The 21,024-nt window shown below is 39.2% G+C and overlaps 1 protein-coding gene across 1 annotated transcript; it reads right to left on the bottom strand.

Annotated features, from left to right (window-relative positions):
• Nucleotides 1-6,190: 6,190 nt before the first annotated feature.
• capn8 (calpain 8) lies at nucleotides 6,191-17,604 on the bottom strand. Its single transcript, XM_067416152.1, has 21 exons — nucleotides 17,298-17,604; nucleotides 16,003-16,072; nucleotides 13,927-14,045; nucleotides 13,553-13,686; nucleotides 13,194-13,362; nucleotides 11,852-11,935; nucleotides 11,683-11,768; nucleotides 11,532-11,606; nucleotides 11,272-11,432; nucleotides 11,009-11,178; nucleotides 10,530-10,541; nucleotides 9,517-9,728; nucleotides 9,289-9,325; nucleotides 9,091-9,156; nucleotides 8,951-9,008; nucleotides 8,749-8,813; nucleotides 7,027-7,095; nucleotides 6,783-6,861; nucleotides 6,535-6,651; nucleotides 6,392-6,450; nucleotides 6,191-6,304 (listed from the first exon to the last, which is right to left on the bottom strand). The coding sequence occupies exons 1-21, from the start codon at nucleotides 17,532-17,534 to the stop codon at nucleotides 6,281-6,283; spliced, it is 2,103 nt and encodes a 700-aa protein (XP_067272253.1). The 5' UTR covers nucleotides 17,535-17,604; the 3' UTR covers nucleotides 6,191-6,280.
• Nucleotides 17,605-21,024: the final 3,420 nt, after the last annotated feature.

The following is a 21,024-nucleotide window of genomic DNA, read 5'->3' as shown; positions in this document are numbered from 1 at the left end:
AGCTCTGCGTGCGTTAAATGGAGGGCGTGGCCGTGGCCGTGGCCAGTGGCGTCAACCTTTCCTCAGTAGGGCACAAGTGTGCAACAAAGGGCACAAGTTCTACAGGTGTAACATTAAAGGTTGGTAGCACTTTATTTTACAGTCCTGTTTCACAAGTACTGATGTACTTATTATGTTTATTACAATAACTGAATAATAGTAACACTGAACCTACACCTAAAACTAGCCTTAGGTAAGTCCACGTCAGTGTAAAATAAAGTCCAACCAACATTTTTCTATATGCCTATATTATCTAGCATTACTATGCATGGGCTATATATGATGGGTTATGGGATGGAATGAGAAATGTTAACATATAAAATGATCTGGGACAAAGCATGGAACAAATGTTTCAATAAAAAATGATGTATCATTCAATAATAAATAAATATAACAAAAATAAAGTAGCATCCTATAGCCTATGTGATTTACCCAGTTATGATATACCTGGGAATTTTGTGGATGGGAGTAGGAGACAATTCTGCATTATTCAAGATTATTTGGGAAAATATTTTAAAAATGGCATTTGGGAGCATGATGAACTTTTTGCGTTTCGATTTTCAGAATGACATTTTGAAGTGTGAAAAAAAAACTGATATCATGCAATTATTATTATTATTATTATTATTCTTTTAGGGAGAAAAAGGATAAACATAAGATGAAGTTGTCAGGATGGTCAAATATGAGGAACTGGTTTCAGGAGTAATAGTGTTTATTAAATGACAAAGCAAACAAAACCAGGAATCACAGAGAGGAAAAGTGAGTCCACGGTCATAAGGGGAAACAGGGATGATGCCAGCCAGGTACGAGGGACGACTCTTATAGATAATGGCAGAGCAAGTCCCATCTTCAACACTGGAGAGTGGAGGTAGAAATGAGTACAGTACAAAGGCGAGTTTACTGACGAACACCTGGTGACGTAATGTCACAATGGCAGGGAGAGAGAACGAAAGAGTAAACCTGGAGAATGGAGGTAGGGACCTGGCAGTGGAGGAGGCTGAAATCCTTTGTGGCAGGCTGGCAAGGAAGATCCAAAATGGAAAAACAGGATGGTCTGGATCTGGCAGCCAAAGTAGACAGGGAAGTTGGGAGTAAAAAGAAAAGGAGAGGGGAAAACAAACTAAAACTAAACTAGCCAGACGGGGGCTAAAAAACAAAACAAAAAGTTTAGCAAAACAGGGAAAAATAAAGAAATAACCAAAACTGCAGAAAGAAGGCAGGAAAACTACTAAAATGTTACTATTTTAGTCATTTTCTTTAGCAAAAATAAAAAATAAATATTTTCAAATATTTTTATTCTCAAGGAGAATATTTTTTCAGGAAACATTTTTTAATTTCAACTTCATGTCAGGAGATATTGTTGACATTACTGTTAAAATGCACTTCCAATAAAGTGAGTGTTGGCAAAAAAGATTTTCTATGTCGTCATTTCTATGTTGATGCGGCAGGAGGGTTGTCGGCAACTGCTGAATGTAACTAATAAAGTAACTTGTAATCTTACTTAGTTACTTTTAAAATCAAGTAATCTGTAAAGTAACTAAGTTACTTTTTAAAGGCGTAATCAGTAATCAGATTACTTTTTCAAAGTAACTGTGGGAACACTGGTAACCATAGCTAAGAGCCAGGTAACACAGCAGAGTAGAGATTCACTCTGGCGCAAGACAGAAGACAAAAGGGGAATATAAAGGGTGACAAACAAACTAAAGGCTACAACATACTCCGCAAGAACAGAGAAAAAAGTTCTCACTCTCAGGGCTGTGAGAACAAAATTACGTAATTTTGTTCTCGCAGCTTGTTCTTTGACACATTGTCTGAGCAGAACTTTTTTCTTGCGGGTGTCCGAACTATTGTGTGTGTATTGTGTCAAAAATTTCAAGTGGGCAGGGTTAATGGAGTTGCTCGGCACCTGCTTTTCTCGTGAATGTACTGGCCAGAATGAACTTTGTTCTTGTTCTTGTCAACTCGAAAAAACAAACACATTTCGTTGTTCTTGCAGAATATGTTTCAAGCTTAAAACAGGTGTGAGCCCTAATGAGATAACAGGGTAACAAAAGGGGCAGAGTAACAATAGGCAACAGAGCACATGGCATGACGACGTGAAAGCCATGTGGTCCAGACAAACAAAAGGACACAACACAAAAAAGCCCATAGCTGATTGTGGCAAGGGGGGGTGTGGTTCAGTGAGGTCTGCAGCGGGAGAGAGAGCCGCGGGACGAGCGGTAAGTGAGTGGGTTGGAAGCAGATTAATAACACCTGTCTCTCGTTCCAGTAATGAGCGCGGAGAGGGGATAAAACCTCGGTGGAACCGGAGACCGAGGAGAGAGAGAGGGACTGCTGACGCGACCCACACACACACCCACGGACATTGAGTTGTGAGACACGTTGACCCGGAAGCGGAACGTTTAACCGGAACCCGGAAGTGACTGAGAGAAATACACACTGGCCATAGCCGTGTGAAGAGACTGAGTTTTTGTTATAAGAAAGAGAAGCGTCAGCAGTCAAACCGACCCCCTTGTCCTCTTCCTTCCTTACACAAACGAACATTATCACACTGATCAAACGGCACCCTGACAGAAGCTGGCTCTTTTAAATTATACAAAAAAAGATTCTGTTACAAACACGGAGGCAAGTGTTTTAAAAGCACTTGATGTAACGTTCTCTTTTTGTCTGACAGGACAGCTAACATAATGTGACTGTAGGCAAATATTCGCAAAAACTAAACGTAAATCCAAATACATTCCACACACTTTTAACCAGCTTCAAGACTTCATATGACACAGCTTTACAAAGTCTTTAAAATGGACTGTGATGGCATTATGGATGCTAATATTTTGATAGGCAATGAGTCAGAGCTTAAGTGCATTGTTCGAATGGTTAAAATTGCAAACCTTTTTTGAATCGATTCGTGCTTCAGTCAGATTTGCAAACACATCTGAAAAGAACCAACTCAAACATCACTCATGCCTTCTGATTCTAAAGCTGTGCCCAAAATCGTATACTTCTCTAGTATACGAAAAAAGCACGCCAACAGAGTAGTATGCATGAATTCATAGCATTTGAAAAAAAGTAGGCACAAAGTACCTGGATGACCTACTACTTCCCTGTCCCAAATGGTACCCTAAACCCTCAAGGTGTTCCTCTGGGTCCGCACTTTCACATCATAATGCCGCTTTGACTGCCCTGGTAAAAGTCCTCTGCGTAGCTCGAGCTCGCAAACTTGCGGGCTCAGCTGAAGTGTGCATGGAGGGCGCACAGCAGCCACAAAGGGGGTGCTCACAAGCACCCTTCTTTAAGCTTAAAAGACGAATGGGACACCTTGGGAACTTAAGAGGTCAGGTGGACTTAAAGGTGCACTATGTAGTATTTTTGCAGTAAAATATCCAAAAATGTTTATATATTTTGTTCAGTTGAGTTCTTACAGTCTAAGTTGAGTTACTTCCCCAGTCTGTTCAACAAAATAATAGTCCTCTATAGGCTACCGCTTCTTTAACTGTACAGGACAGGTCCTAGATTCGACTTTCTTCTGTGCAGCTTAATGCGTTTCACTGAAAAAAGGATATCAGAAATATGAAATATTAATCTGCACCCAGCCTGTTTTATTTAACTGTGCAAAGCTGAAGCTGCGCTACACAGCGAAGAGCGAGGGTACATTCAAGCTCAAACCCAAGCTCTTCCAGAGTCACAGCCAAAGTCGATTCGAAAGACCGCTGTTCGCCAGCTCTGCCATCATTATGTTAAGCCCGCCCACCGACTCTATACACAATGGCCCTCATTTATCAAAAGTGCGTACACCAAATTTCCAGCGTACACCTTGCGTACACCCAAATCCACGGTGACTTTGAGATTTATCAATATGGACGTTGGCGTACGGCACGCTCAAATCCTACGCCAGCTCAGGAGGTGGTGTACGCACGTTTGAGTTAGTGGGAAAATGCGCAGAAAAACAATTCCTAACACCACGAAACGCACTGACAAAAATATGCTGTATTATGACCCACTGTAAAAAACAACAACAACAACAACATAGTAATTATAAACTTAAGTGTTTATTTTTGTGCAACATGGACTTCAGTGTTTAATTTTTTAGGCATGTGTTCCTCCAGTCGCGAGCCTGTGCGCTTTAGGCCTACCTGGCCCGGCAGCTGCGGACAGACTGGGATGTAGTAACGATGTAGTTTGCATGCCAGGCCAGTGTGTGGCGCTGTAATTCTGCCACAGAAATACACTAAACACGGAGAAGAAGAGTTGTGGCTAGAAGGGGTATAGCAGTGGTCGGAGGTGAGGCAAAATGTGATGTGATGACATCACCATTTCAGAAAATATACGAATTCGCTGTACACACGAAGACGGAAGATGAGCGTTTTCAGATTTATCCGTTTTTGGACCCAGTTTCGAAAAATATCGGATTCATGCTTCAAAACGCCGGATTCGTGTGGACGAAACGCTGATACGGTACAAAATTTATACGTATACAGCGAAATGCGTCTCCTTGTGGACGGGGCCTTAATTTAGGTCCACATTTTGTTTTTGTGGGTGCCTTTAATCCCACTCTCTAAACTCTCAAATAAAACAATTTAGTTTTTTTCCACTTCCCTGGTGATGGTCTCGATGGGTGCAATCCTTTGAGAAAATCCTTTTTTCTGGGTGAAATCCTTTTTTTACAGCGAAACTTCTCCGACGTGGAGATCGGGCGCGCCTCAATCATCTCACTAGTTCAGTAGTCAGGGCACTGATCAGGGAGTCAGCCCATTGACTTGAGTGCTTTGACTAGTGGACTAGTGAGATGACTGAGCGCGCCCGATCTCCACGTCGGAGAAGTTTCGCTTCTTTGCCGTCTTCCGTGTGTCCATGGCGTAAAATGAGGGCGTGGGGGAGGCAGAGACTTGAATATATAGGGGCATGTTATTCTAATGACGATCGTTTTCAGCCGCGGGATTTATCAAGGGCAAGTATTGCGTACACCTGGATTGCAGAGGTGCGCACAGTTTCATAAATCAGGCGGTGAGAGGAGTGTAAGCATAATCTTACACCAACATATACGCCCGTTTCTACGCAAGATTGATAAATGAGGGCCAATGTGATTGGCCTGACCAGAGTTTGGTTTTTCCAGCTCAGAAGTGTATTGAGAGTTGCTAGACTACACTCGCGGCAGATTAGATTTCAAGATTTCTAGATTTCTAGGCTACCTGTCAGTCTCAAGTCTGTTCAAGTCACCTCCCGATGCATTCTCGAGAAAGGGCGGATCTAGGACACATCTGGGGATTTGAACTGTAATTTACTGGATGTGAACTTTGAATTGGAACAGTTCTTGGGCAGCGACTGATGAAGGACACGAGCACACAAGAACAGTCAAGAACGTATATATTGAGAAACGGACAGATTCTCACACTGTAAAATAAATCAGGTCTCCGATTTTCTGAAATTGTCATAATTTCCAATGTTCTAGTGAATGATCACATCTAAATTTTTCATTTGGCCAAAATGAATTTCTGTGAATTAAATTGCATCAATTCACAGAAATTCAATTTGGCCAACTGAAACATTTAGATGTGATCATTCACTAGAACATTGGAAATTCAATTGGAAACATTTTTTTTTTTAACAGTGCAGGTCTCCATCATCAAACAGATTTATAAGTAAACTGTTTAGTGTTTATCCATTTTCAGCATGAATGTGACGTTTCCAGTGTCTGCTGGTTTATTACGCTGCTTGAAGTAGATAACTTGTTATAGTATTTTAATTTATCATCGTAATCATAACCACTCAGGTTTGTATTGCAAATAGTTTAATCTTATCTACAGCAGCTAATAAACAAGAAGTCACGCATTCACAAGCCACCTATACAAATATTAGTCATAAGGTAGGATATCTTTGAATTCAAATGTCATGTAAATGCCATGGCATATGGTTTAACATTATACATTAGTTTATGATTTTTACAGTATAAACAATGTGCCATTTTGATAGAAACTGGTATATATTTCTAAACAGGACATCAAATAATCAAAATGACTGACTTTGTAAATATGAAAAATGAGATTGTCATCTTTATTATTGCAAATGTTTTTATTTTTAGCAAATAAGCACCATTAACAAATTGCATTTTCAAAGCAACTCAACACCCGTCTTAAGTTGATTTTACTCAAGCAAGCCCTCTTTGGGGTTTATTCCGGGTCCGCTGCGTCCTCCTCAGTTTAATTGCAAGAAATGGACTTCTTGCGAAATTATAGTAAATGGATTTTCAACTGAGGGCCAAGCAGAGCCACTGCAACACACAAAACAACACATCTGTAAATGATAATGCTGCATTGAGAAGATACAGAAACCACCCGTGGTCACACTTGTGCATCACCTGCAAGATATCCAGCTCGATTTTCCCGTTGTTCTTCTTATCGAACGTTTTAAACATTTCTGTGTAGAGCACAGGTAAAAATGTTAAACTGTCATAATCCCATTTTTCCCTCCAGTAATTTAAAACTTTTCGCATAATCTTACTGAAGAGCATCTCCAGGCGAATCAGGCAGCTGACGAAGCAATCAAAGTCAATGGCGTACTGCTGGTTGGCATAACGTGAGATTATCACCTGAAGGACTTCGTTGTTCAGCTGGAACCCTGTGGAGAAAATGCATACAAGCATTACTTCACTATATATTATGATCTTGTATATATTATTATTCTCTTTGAGAAGAAATGTATTCTTGGTTCATTGTCTTCAATGGACTGTCTAAGCATAGACTCATTACCTGCTTCCTTCACGGCATCCCTCATCTCATGCGAACTCATTGTGCCTGAGTTGTCTGTATCGCGGTTCTTAAAAATTTCCTGGTGAGGTACAACAAGAAAATCCACATTCAATAATAAACATCACTAAACAAACAAATATACAACAAAATTGTTGCACTGTGGTAGGGATGGGATCTATACCTTGTTGGTTATTCATGTTTATTTTTTATTATCTGAAATATTATACCAAAATGCATATTATACCAAATATTTCTGGATCTTTGTCCACAGTGTGTGAAACTCCAAAAGGCCAAGTTTGCCGCTGCCGTCTCTCTGGACTGAGGTCAAAGATTATAGCAGGGTAATGATGATTCATTTGTGTGCTGTGGTCATACAATTAAAGGACTCTAATATTGAAAATCTAGTATTGAGAATCTTAACACACACTTAAAACATTTACGTAATCCGTGGTTAAATTCCAAAATGAGGTTCGCAAATTGCAGGCGTTATTTGAGTTGATGAAAAGCTAATTATTAAATCATAAAAGTAATAAATGTTTTTTTAAAATAATACTTATCAAAACTATATTTAAAAAATAAATACATTTAAGCTGCGTTTTCATCAAAGGAACTTTCCCCAGGAACTAAGGGCTTTGGGATGGTAGTTGTGTGTGTAGCCCGCAGGAACCAGGGTCTAAATGAAGTTCCGGGTACGAATTTCCCCCTCAAAACATTCCTGATTGCGAGGTAGTACTTTTAAATTTCAGGAACTTTCGGGGGTGGGACTTGGGCAATGAACATGCTTGGTTGATTGGTTCACGTAGCGTTTTTATTTTTAACCCAAATGTCTGTTGCGGTGCGTGCAGTAAGAGTTGTTTGCTATTCTAATCAATGGAGTTTAAAGGACAACTCCGGTGAGAAATGACCCTAGGGGTAATTAACAGATGGTTACCGAGTAGATCGTTCTCTGGGATGCGTTTTCTTGAAAATCGAATGTAAAGAGTTTTATCTCTAAAAACAGATTAGCTTATAATGCTTGTCTATGGGGCACAGAGTAGACACAGAGTGGTAAAATTAAATCGCTAGTTAATACCACTAACAAGGCTAAAAATAGCCTCACACTAACACAGTAGCATAATGAGGGTCCCTACATGCAAACCGAAGCATTGGGAACTTTGTAAGAGTACAAACAGTTTAATAAGAAGATACGTTGTAAACATAGTGCCTTACGCGTTCACGGACAGGCACCGTCTCGAAAAACAGTCTCGATGAATCGATCTACGAGCGCTGTTCTAAGTGAGCTGGTCGATAGGAATTAAGTTTGTGAAATGTAATAACATGGACATTTTTGTATTTATTTATTTATTTTCTCTGTTGCGTTCAGTGTTTTCTTCCGGAAACAACGGACCATATGAGATTCCAAGTCACAGTTCATCACTTAGCAGAGCTCTCGTCGCTCGATGAGTCGAGACTGTTTTCCAAGATGGCGCCTGTTCGTGAACGCGAAATGCGCTCTGTTTATAAAGTGTCTTCTTATTAAACTGTTTGTACTCTTACAAAGTTATCAATGCTTCGGTTTGCATGTAGGGACCCTCATTATGCTACTGTGTTAGTGTGAGGCTATTTTTAGCCTTGTTAGTGGTATTAACTAGCGATTTAATTTCACTACCCTGTGCCCCATAGACTAGTGTTATAAGCTAATCTGTTTTTAAAGATAAAACTCTTTACATTCGATTTCCATGAAAACGCATCCCAGAGAAGAATCTACTCTGTAACCATCTGTTAATTACCCCTAGGTTCATTTCTCACCGGAGTTGTCCTTTAAAAAATAAGACAGAGGTTAAGGTTTGATCAAGTTTATCAAGGGGCTGGTGGTCCTGGGAAAAAAATTATTCCAGAGAATTTCAGTGGAAATGGGTCTATATACAGTAAGATAGACAGGAAAGGAAATAGAGCATTAGTCTATCTATGCATATAATAAGGATACATCTAGCAGGCTGATAATGTGGCGACAGGTTTCCATACTGAACCCTTCTGTCTTCAGATCGGTTCCTGTGTGAAATACCATAAAACTTAGTGAGAATGACCAGCACAGATGTTACACTTTTTCAAGGGGCTTTTAAATGCGAATTTAAATATCTATCTATTTATATAAATGCAAATAAAAGTGGAAAAGTGTGTTTTCCTACGTTTCGAGATAACACTGTCCAGGGTCTGCTGCAGTTCAAACACAGACACCTCAGAGTCCTGCAGAGTAAAGAAAAGATCATGCAACTGGGAAAAATAAAAAGATAATTACCTAAAACTAAAACAGTGTCATGTGACTTACATTTCCAGCAATCTGTTTGAAGAGGTGTTTGAAATGTGGGTCCACATCACTCTCGGATATGTATTGCTGGGAAATCAAAAAATATTTTTAATAATAATAATAAAAAATAATATACAATATGTATATGTGTGTGTGTGTGTGTGTGTGTGTGTGTGTGTGTGTGTGTGTGTGTGTGTGTGTGTGTGTGTGTGTGTTCACCCTTTTTATATCTGCACTGATCTCTGCTTCCATTGGACTGCAGGGACGAGAGTCAGAAATACATTCATCATACATTTGGGCGCAGATGTTTAAGGAACAATTATGATTAATTGGTAAGACAAACACATGGCAAACAGATGTTTTAGTGTTACTATCCACTCTAAACAGAACAGAACCTGTGCAACATCACCACCATGTGGTCCAAAACTATAACTATTTGAAACTAACCTGGCAGCAGCCTCTTTCTCTGTGAACACACGCAGAATGAAGCTTCCCTTGCGGTGCGGCTCGAAAGTGGAGGGGATGATGACATATTCACCAGGAGGCAGTTTGAAGCGCTCGCTCATCTCTCGCAGGTTGATGAAGGTGCTGCTCCCTGCAACGGACCGCTGACGCAGCAGTATGTCAGGACCGAGATGAATATTGTTGACTCCCTTGAACTGCAACACAAACACAGATTAGATCGTATCTGAAAACTTGCAAAAGTTTTTCCATATAGAATAGATGTGTGGTAATGGAAAAAAATATAAGTTGGGAGGAAAAATTATATTTCAGTGCTTTTGTGTTCACTCACAAAAGTATTGCATTCCCCAAAGAAACTTTGAGTACTCTACAGAGGGATTGTATTCCCCAAGAAACACTATTCTCTCCAAAACGCATTAAGTTCTCTCCCAAAGGAATGCATTCCCCTGGAAAACTTTGCGTTCTTTATTAAAGGATTGCGTTCCCCTGAGAAACTTTGTATTCTCTCCCAAAGGAATGCGTTCCCTGAGAAACTTTGCATTCTCTCCCAAAGTATTGCTTTCCCCCAAAAGACTGCGTTTTTTCCCAAAGGATTGCGTTCCCCCAAGAAACTTTGCATTCTCTCCCAAAGGAATGCAAACCCCCAAACAACTTTGTGTTCTCTTAATTGCGTTCCTCCCAAAAATGTTGCGTTCTCTGCCAAAGAATTTCGTTCCCCAAAGAAACGTTATGTTCTCTCCCAAGGGATTGTGTTCCCCCGAGAAACTTTTTAAGGTATTGTGTTTCACAGATTCACAATTTTTTGGGTGTTTACCCAAAAGCACTGAGTTCACTGAGAGTCCCAAAAGTAGAGAGTTTTACAAAGAACGCAAAGGCATTGAAATATAATTTCTCCTCCCATCTCATGCCCCTTCAGGGGCTCCGTAGTACTGTAAAAATGACTACATTTGTGGTGTCCAGTTACTCTCATGTACAAAACATGTAGGGCCCATACACACCTCATCTGGAACCTGAAAAACACAAAAGAAAATTCAAATGAATACATTTTCACCTTAAAAATATTCTGTTGTAGCATTATTCTTAAAAAATGTTGTATACTGTGATGTACAACAGTTGGTTTTGAAAGTAAAATCATATTCTCCATAGAGATTTTGTTTATATTATATTTCTCGATCATCTAAGAAAAAAAAAATTAGTAGACAAACTCCAGGTGAAGAACTGCACTACCCATGAATCCTGAAGTGAAAGATTTTCAATATTCAAATAGGCCTACTTTACTGCTTCAAATCAAATTTTGTAATTTTGTAATTTTGTGATTAATGTCGGAGCAAGTTAGTTTGGTTCATGAATCTGGAACGGCACTTCTATAACCAAGACTGCTAAATAAGGGGTACTGTTGGTGTGAAGTTGTTTTTGGTGTTGATGGTAAGGTTGTTTCTAGTTTCAATGGTATGACTAAGTGTATGTAACCGGTTACCTTATAGATAGCGAAGCCAATGGTGTTCAAGTCTCGTCCAAACCGCTTGTCCTTGCGACCATCTTTCTGCATCAGACCCACAAGGAACGTACATCCATGTTTGCCATCATAGGGATCATCATCTGCATCCTCCAGCTTGATCACAAACTGAGGGTTTGAGCAGAATGTAGCTGGAGAGGAGAAACAAAATGGTTGGATGGTGAAACAAAAGCAACTTTAAAACCAAATTTGGTTTCAAGCACATTTGTGTTGATTTGATATACCTGGGTTGTTCCTGCAGCCTCCTGCAGTGGAGCCCACCCTCCAGTTGCCTTCAAACTGGTTGTAGTTCCAGCGGTTCAAATCCTCGCTTGAAAGAGTGTCTGGAGTCAGATTACAGATCTCCAACTTCGAGAACTGCTGTATGAAGTCAGAATACGCCATCCTGGCATAGACAAGGAAGATTTGTCAATAAGTTTAAGCTATTTATTATGTTGTTGAGGGTTAAAAGTTTTAAATGGTTAAAAAGCTCAAGTTCTTTTACCAGAACTCTCCATCTTCAGCTGAATAATCCAGTTTAGCTTTCTCCTCTGGGTGGATGCTATCCCACTCTTTGGAACTGAGGAAGAGATGGGAAACATTTAAGGCCTCTCAAAACTGATGATGAACAAGTACGGTCCGTTTAGGGAACTCACTCATCACTCCAAGGGCCTGTCCACTCAACCTGACCCCACGGGTTCCTGATACGCACCAATTCCACTGGCTTGCCTTTGAAGTGAACCTGCATATAAGCTGACAATCATTAGAGCTACATCAAATTATTCCTATCGAATTTATATTTCAGGATCAGTGGCATTGTCTGACCTCCTCTGCGGCCGTGACGGAGTAGGCATGACCTTTCACCAGCTTCAGACTCGTCACCGCCTCCGTCTCATACGAACTGGTAATCTGCTCCATAATTAGCATATGATTTTTCTAATCACTTTTGGGTATTATTAATGATAAAAACTGTATCATGTCAGTGTTTCTCACATCACACATAGATCAATGGCACCACCATTTAAAATGTTGGGGTTAGTAATATTTTATTTTTAATAGGTTGCTACTTTTATTCAGCAAGGATGCATTAAACAAATCAAGAGTGACAGAAATCTGATGAATTTGATTGTGGTGTGACAGGCAGCGGGGCGAGGGACCGCGAGAGCCGGCCGGTGATTAGTGTAACGAAGTTTGTAGCTGGGAAGGAAGGAGGCGGGAACTGGCGAATGTTCAACACTTTTTAATTAAAAATAAATAAACAAAACGAAAGTAAAACTGCGGGCAGCCCCTCACGGACGACTGCCCACATAAACATAATAAAACATAAACAAAACTCAACATAAAGTCCAGGCCTGGTCCTCTCTCGTCTTCCGCAGCCCTTTGCTCCTTTTATGCTCCCGTCACATGGCCGCGAGACGAGACCGGTGTGCCATGCAGCTGGCACTCGTCAACACTAATCACCGGCCCGCTCTCGCGGTCCCTCGCTCCGCTGCCTGCCACACCGCATTGATGTTTAATTTTTTTTTTTTTGGGGACATCTTCCTGTTAAAAAGTTTTGCCTCACAGGAATAAATGTCATTTAAAAATTGGCATCGTAAAAAAAAAAATCGTAATAATACAGTATTTCAATGCCTTCATTACCATAATAATACAGACCCCAAACTTTTGAAAAACAGTGTGTGCATAGATATATTAGACAATATATTGGCTATTGCTTCAAAATATAAATGATTATCCTTATTAGCCAGTATGTAGGACATATCAGTGCATCCTGAATTTGTATGTATTACAGAAATCATATCAATTTGTCACACTTGAAACTCTTGGTATTTAGTGTGAGCCACAAGTTAGCTAACATTTGATATTTCCACATAAAATCCTTTAAGTATGGGTGAGATCAACCTATGTACATATGAGGTAAGTCACTGTAAAACATCCTTAAGCACATGCAAATTGTTCAGTCTCACAAGCAAATTATTATTCTTTAATATGAATCTTTGTAAATTATGGCTTCATGTGTCTAAAGTGTGTTTGTTAAGTAGACCACAGACAGACCAAACGCTTACTCAGTATTATGTATTAATCACTATCTCTTCATGCCATAGAGAAGTTATTACAGCTCAAAATGCAATAAAATGAAAGCCACCGGAAGTGGAACAAGACTCACATCAATGGAGCAGCCCAGTAAAGAGCCCAGCGTCAGGGCTTTCTGCATGAGCTTAAACAGGTACGGAGGAGCTTTGCTCAGCTCATAGTTCTCAGCGATGCCTCCGGTGAAATCCTCAAAACCTTCAGTTGTCGAACCTCCCGTCAGAGCTTCATATGAGCCGTTAACCCTTCAAAATATGGCAGACATCCGCGTCACCGGTTGGTGTGTGACATGTTGTATAAACACTGTGTGTTTTGTAGGCTGTGGTTGTAGGCAGAGTGTTTACCAAGCGTTTAGGGTGACTCAGCATCATATTGTTCAACTTTGCGGTTCAAGTAAGCAGTAGTAATGACTTTTTGATGAATAAACACACTTACTTTGCATAGGCCTTCTCCAGCAGAGCGCTCCAAAACTCAGAGCCCTCAGCGGAGTGGACAAACAGCAGCTTCCCATCTCTGGTGGGCAACCGGTCGTCAATGACCACGTCCACCCATTCACCGTACTGCCAGAACTGAGGAGACGAGAGTCAGTCTGACAATGTCCCTTTAATTTATCATTGAAATAATGTCATATATTGCATCTCCAGGAATTCTTGAATTCTAGAAGTCTAAGCACAGATTTAATTTTAAATACATTATTAAAATGATTTAAAGTACTAGTTGAATGTTTGTTCTATTTAAATCCAAAAAATTGGACTTTTCCTCCTAGGTTTAAATTCGCTCTTCAATCTGGTCTGTTTGTATGTTCTGACCTGAAAGTGAAAGATGCCGGCATAGTCCTCCGTGAAACTCTGTCCAGGTGGAACTACACGCTCCAGAATCTCCTTATCCAGAGTCAGAGATGCAATAGCTGCCAGCAACCAACAGTCACCTGTATGTATCAAACAGAATTAGATATTTATTTTGCCTTGGGCTGATGATTTTATGCAAACTAACTTTCATTGCACGTATAACAGCGATAGTCTCGCAGGATCAACCATGGGCAACCTCAGTGCTTTGCTCAAGAAGGATCCTGGGCGTATGTGTCTTGCTCAAGGGTCATTGTTCATGGATCAACCATTGTGGGGTCTGAACCTACAACCTTCAAGCTTAAGACTTTAACCACTCCCATGTATTTCTACAACAGAAGTTGTGCACTTGTAGTGTGAGGTAACTTTAATTAGTGGTTGCTAAGGCTAGCTTCAGCATTATTGTTGCTCCATACTTTGTTCTCAACTACCTAACTACTAACCCTTGAGCATGTGTTTATCACATCCTCCATATTTCAATGCAATTGCATTATCTCACACATCTTTTTCATTATCTTGCAAAAATATTGCGTTCTTCTTAGAAACTTTCTCTTGCACAATTTTTGTGTTCTCTTGCAAAAATATTGCGTTCCTAGAGGAACTTTTCATTCTCTTACACAACTTTTGCTTTCTTTTGCAAAAATATTGTGTTCTTCTTAGACACTTTTCATTCCCTCGCACAACTTTTCCGTTATCTTGCAAAAATATTGCGTTCCTAGAGAAACTTAATTTGCTTGCACAACTTTTGCGTTCTCTAGCAAAAATGTTGCGTTCCTAGAGAAACTTTTCATTCACTCGCACAACTTTTTAATTCTCTTGAAAAAGTATTGCGTTCTTCTTAGAAACTTTCTCTTACACAACTTTTGCTTTCTTTTGCAAAAATATTGCATTCCTAGAGAAACTTTTAATGATCTTGCACAACTTTTGCGTTCTCTTGCAAAAAAAATTGCGTTTCTACACTGTAAAAAAATATTTAGAAAAAAAGTTACATGGTTGCCTTAAAATTTTGAGTTCATTGAAATTAAAATGTTGAGTTAATACAATTAACATTTTTGGAGATTCGACAACCTTTATTAAAATATTATAAAAATATTTTGTAAGCATATTGGGTAATTGTGTGTGTTTTATTTCTGATGACGCAATGAAACATGCCAAATAGTGCTATTTTCATGATTTATCAAATTTTTTATGTGGTTCAGATACCAAAATATTTTGAGTTTCTATTTATTGAACTAATTTCCTTCATTGTATCAACTCAAATTTTTAAGTTCAATAAACGCAACATTTTAAGGCAACCAGGTTACTTACTTTTTTAAGTTAAACCAACAAAAATCAACAATTTTTTTTTACAGTGTAGAGAAACTTAATTTGCTCGCACAACTTTTGCATTCTCTTGCAAAAATATTGCATTTCCTAGGGAACCAACATTTGTACGGAACCCCTAAAGAGACATGGAAATCTGAGATGGAAGGAAAAAGTTAATGCTTTAATGCATCTTCATTTAGGTTCATTTAGGGGATTCGCCGAGAAATTTTTGGTGGAACAAAAAAGTTTTTTCAAATGCACTGAAATATAATTTTTCTTTCCATCTCACATTTCTTCCATGACCATGACCTTTTGGGTGCTTTGTACAATTTCTCTTTTGGTCTGAACAAAGAAAATGGCTCGTTAATATATCATATGAATAGTTTTGAATATCACTTTTCTGATAAAGTGTTTATATTTGTTGTGTCATGGTGGTTAGCTCTGCACAATACAGATCTGTGTGTGTTTGGGGTGGAGGACAGTGTACTCATGTTAACATAAAGCACACCAGCAGACACCGGTAATCAGAGGTAAACACCTCATTTGATATCATAATATATTAAACTGATCCTGAAATTCTCTATTCATCATGTTGTTGTTTTTTTGATGCTGCTCTTAAGTAATAATGTATTTTCCTGTATTGACCACCATGTCGGTGAAAATCATAAATGATTCATTGTATTTCTCTACAGGCCACACCCGAGCACTATTGTGACCAAAAGGATCTTTGCTCACCTAAAGCTCCCTGGCAGATATCCGTCCGATTGGCGCCGTCCACAATGAACTCAGGGTTTGAGCACAGTTCCTTTAAAAAAAAAGAAGGAAAATTTGAGCATAATTAGAGCAGATATTATTGCATTATTCAATGGTACACATGAGAATCAATATGTTTTATTTTCTCTTAGCAAACAGTGCATGTAAAAGGTTCAGTTGAACAATTGTGTGGTTGCTAGTGTATTCATACAAGAAAAAATACAGATACAAGTGTGTTATTTAAATAGCATTGCAAACCGATGAGCAGAGACTATGCTTGTTGTAAGTATAAACACAATGAAACGCACACAAATATCCTCCACACACCTGAAGAGAAACCTGAGCTGCTGACGGTTACCATAGTGAGCGTATCTATGCACACCTATAGAACAATACATGTTTTGAATATCAGATAAACTGCTGTTTCATGTCACGTCAACATTTTTCCTTATTAATAAAAAAAGGTTTCTATTTTGATTTTTAATATTGAATAGTTTAATTAAAAAATACTTTGGCCTATAGTTTTTTTTTATTTTCTAAATTATTATAGGTTTAAATTGTTTGTAATTTATACTCTAAAAAAGTTTAAAAAGTGCAATGAACTTTTTACTTTATTTACCGTGCTTTTTTCTGTTTGGGTTTATTAAGATTTAAAGGCAGCAATTAAACATACATTTTCAATTTTACCAATTTTAAAAACATTATTAATGGTTAAAACTCTTCCCATTGTGAATGGATAATCACCTTAAAGACTTACAAATAATAAATACTATAACTACTCTACAAAAGTATGTGATTTAAAATGTGTTTCATGCGGTAACAGTTCTAAATGAACTGCTTTTAAATTTACAGTTTTTTTAATTCATATTTTCAACCATAACCTTTCAATTAACCTACTCTTGAATTAGCCTCTACTTTTAAAAATGTTTCTTTCTTTTTTTGGATAAAACAAAAGTATTTTATAAAAAAAAGATTCTATAAAAAATTCTATAAGACAAACAAAGATCCCAAATACACGCCTTTATATTTACCTAAACTCCACCTGTGCAAAGAAAGACACACACGACTTTCCATACAATAATTTTTTTTAAACTGTAAATTCTATCCCCTAAACCTACTCATCACAGAAAACTTTCTGAATTTTTACATGATTCTGTATGATTTATAAGCCACATGGGGACAAAAAAAATGTCCCCCCAAGGACAAGGATTTTAGATATTGTCCTCTTTGTGGGGACGTCTTGTCCCCATAATGTAGGGTTTACCTGAACTACATACCTTAGGCCTTTTCCACTGCACTCCTCTGGTCTTGAAGGAGTACCGCCCGAGTTCATTGTATCCCAGAGAGTCGGATTCAGCAGGGAAGGTCGGGTCACAGAACAGGGTTTTTTTCGCCAGACTTTCCTGCTTCAGGCTCTGATAGTCCTGCTTATTGAAGGGAACTGCATTCTCGTTCGTTCCCACTCCTTCTCCTCTGTCCTGCCTCCTAGAAAGAACCTTCGTAATATTAGACATGCTGCCCTGTAGTCGTCCTCAAGTGTCTCTGCTTGTCGAGTGAGTGAGTGTTTGTGTGAGACTGATGCTGCTTTTAAAGTGAGAGCTGCTGTATGGTAAATGTGCGGGCGGAGTCACACTCACCTGTCTGCACATCGGGACAGGTGTTGCTTTCACACTGGTTTAGCATCATGTAACGTGGTAAAGAAAACTGTTTAACAATTTAGGTATATGCTTTTCACTACTATATGTATAAAGTATATTAATTTCACTACTTTAGCACTTACCAATGTAATTGCACTGTAAAATGAGTCTTGTATAAAGTGTGACTCACCCTTAAAACAATCTTAATTCAGACCTCTTTTGTTTCTATTGTTCTTTCTTTTTTTTTTTTTTGTTCTTTTGGAGACCGGGGCTAGTGTTTACAATTTTAGTCCACTGAATATTTCTCAGGGTGAGTTTCTTTTTGAAATGCAGTTTCTATACCTATACCTTAAAGCCTTGGCTACAAAAAAGAAGCTTTTACAGTTTAGTTGGCTCCTCAAAACAGTTTATTGACTATACACTGCCCTTTTGTGATGGCATACCCCATATTGTCACATAGGGAATCTGTGTCTTATTGACACTAATTATAAAAATATTTTGAGGTAATTAAGTTTGGTCCTGAAATTGTAGATGGCGCAGGCTGATGAGTCCTCAACTCAATCTACTCAATTGTATCAGGGCACAGCTGATTTGGTCCTGCTGTATCAGTAGCCAATGAGCTTGCTGTTCAACCTTCAAATACTGGTCAGAAACCTTCCACCTTCCCCAGCTCCACCTGTATAGATTTGCTACAGGTAATTTATGTATGCTATATTGTAGAGCAGCAGGATGTCTTGATCACAGCAGCGTGTTGTGTATGTATTGGCAGTAACAGCAGCAATAACCAACAGCAGCAGCAATAACCAACAGCCACAGCAATGACCAACAGCAGCAGCAATAACCAACAGCCACAGCAATAACCAACAGCCACAGCAATAACCAACAGCAGCAGCAATAACCAACAGCCACAGCAATAACCAACAGCAGCAGCAATAACCAACAGCAGCAGCAATAACCAACAGCAGCAGCAATAACCAAAAGCAGCAGCAATAACCAATAGCAGCAATAACAACGGCCTCAGCAATAAACAGCAGCAATAGCAAAAGCCACAGCAATAACCCGCAGCAGCAATAACCAACAGCCGCAGCAATAATCAACAGCAGCAGCAATAACCAAAAGCAGCATCAATAACCAAAAGCAGCAGCAATAACCAACAGCAGCAATAGCAACGGCCTCAGCAATAACCACCAGCAGCAGCAGCAATAGCAAAAGCCGCAGCAATAACCAGCAGCAGCAATAGCAACAGAAGCGATAACCAACAGCAGCATTAACCAAAGGCAGCTGCAATAACCAACAGCCGCAGCAATAGCCAATAGCAGCAGAAATAACCAACAGCAGCAGTAATAACCAACAGCAGCAGCAATAACCAACATCAGCATAACCAACAGCAGCAAAAACCAACATCAGCAATAACCAACAGCAGCAGCAATAACCAACAGCAGCAGCAATAACCAACAGCAGCAGCAATAACCAACAGCAGCAGTAATAACCAACAGCAGCAGTAATAACCAACAGCCGCAGCAATAGCCAATAGCAGCAGCAATAACCAACAGCAGCAGTAATAACCAACAGCAGCAGCAATAACCAACATCAGCATTACCAACAACAGCAAGAACCAACATCAGCAATAACCAACATCAGCACCAGCAATAACCAACATCAGCACCAGCAATAACCAACATCAGCACCAGCAAAAACCAACAGTAGCAGCAATAACCAACAGCAGCAAAAACCAACAGCAGCAGCAGCAATAACAAAAGCAGCAATAACCTACAGCAGCAGTAATAACCAACAGCCGCAGCAAACCAACAGCCGCAGCAATAACCAACAGCAGCAGCAATAACAAACAGTCACAGCAATGACCAACAGCAGCAATAGCAACAACAGCAATAACCAACAGCTGCAGCATTACCCAACAGCAGCAACAGCAGCAATAACCAACAGCAGCAGCAGCAATAACCAACAGCATCAATAACCAACAGCAGCAGTAATAACCAACAGCCGCAGCAATGACCAACCGCTGCAGCAATAACCAACAGCTGCAGCAATACCCAACAGCAGCAATAGCAACAGCAGCAGCACTAACCAACAGCAGCAATAGAATTAGCAACAATACCCAACAGCAGCAATAACTAACAGTTGCAATAGCAACAGCAGCAATAACCAACAGCAGCAATAGCAACAGCAGCAATACCCAACAGCAGCAATGACTAACAGCTTCAGCAATACCCAACAGCAGCAATAGCAACAGCAGCAGCACTAACCAACAGCAGCAATAGAGTTAGCAGCAATACCCAACAGCAGCAATAACTAACAGTTGCAATAGCAACAGCAGCAATAACCAACAGCAGCAATGACTAACAGCTTCAGCAATACCCAACAGCAGCAATAACTAACAGCTTGAGCAATACCCGACAGCAGCAATAGCAATAGCAGCAGCAATATCAATAGCAGCAATACCCAACCGCAGCATTATTACCCAACAGCAGCAATATCCAACAGCTTCGGCAATATCCAACAGCTGCAGCAATACCCAACAGCAGCAATAGCAACAGCAGCAGCAGCACTAACCAACAGCAGCAATAGAATTAGCAGCAATACCCAACAGCAGCTATAACTAACAGTTGCAATAGCAACAGCAGCAATAACCAACAGCAGCAATAGCAACAGCAGCAATACCCAACAGCAGCAATAACTAACAGCTTCAGCAAAACCCAACAGCAGCAATAGCAGCAGCAATAGCAATAGCAGCAATACCCAACAGCAGCAATAACTAACAGCTTCAGCAATACCCAACAGCAGCAATAACTAACAGCTTCAGGAATACCCGACAGCAGCAATAGCAGCAGCAATAGCAGCAGCAATAGCAATAGTAGCAATACCCAACAGCAGCATTATCCAACAGCAGCAACAGCAGCAACAGCAGTTTCAATAACCAACAGCTGCAGCTATATATTATTTTTTTATTAAAATTAATATTTATTAATATTTTTTATTAATATTTAATATTTTAAATAATATTATATATAATATTTTATATATATATATATATATATATATATATATATATATATATATATATATATAATTTTTTTAATTTATTTTTTTACTCCAGAATCAGTAACCATTTCTTAACCTTGATTTGTGGATTGACAGAGCAGGAAACAACATTTGTCTTCATTAGACTTAAAGGTGTGGTATGTGAATTTTTGTGACGACTAGCGGTGAGGTTGTGAATTAGAATATGGAAATTAGAATATAGAACATAGAAATGGCTCGTTCTAAGGTAATACAAACATAACAGTACATTATGTGAGGTTTTTATACGCCACTGAAACTATAGTTATAGTATAGTGTGCATTATATT

Source organism: Pseudorasbora parva, chromosome 14, assembly GCF_024679245.1.
Source record: "Pseudorasbora parva isolate DD20220531a chromosome 14, ASM2467924v1, whole genome shotgun sequence".
Lineage (NCBI taxonomy): Eukaryota > Metazoa > Chordata > Actinopteri > Cypriniformes > Gobionidae > Pseudorasbora > Pseudorasbora parva.
The sequence above is the reverse complement of the archived record's forward strand: the minus strand, read 5'-3'. Positions and strand labels throughout refer to the sequence as shown.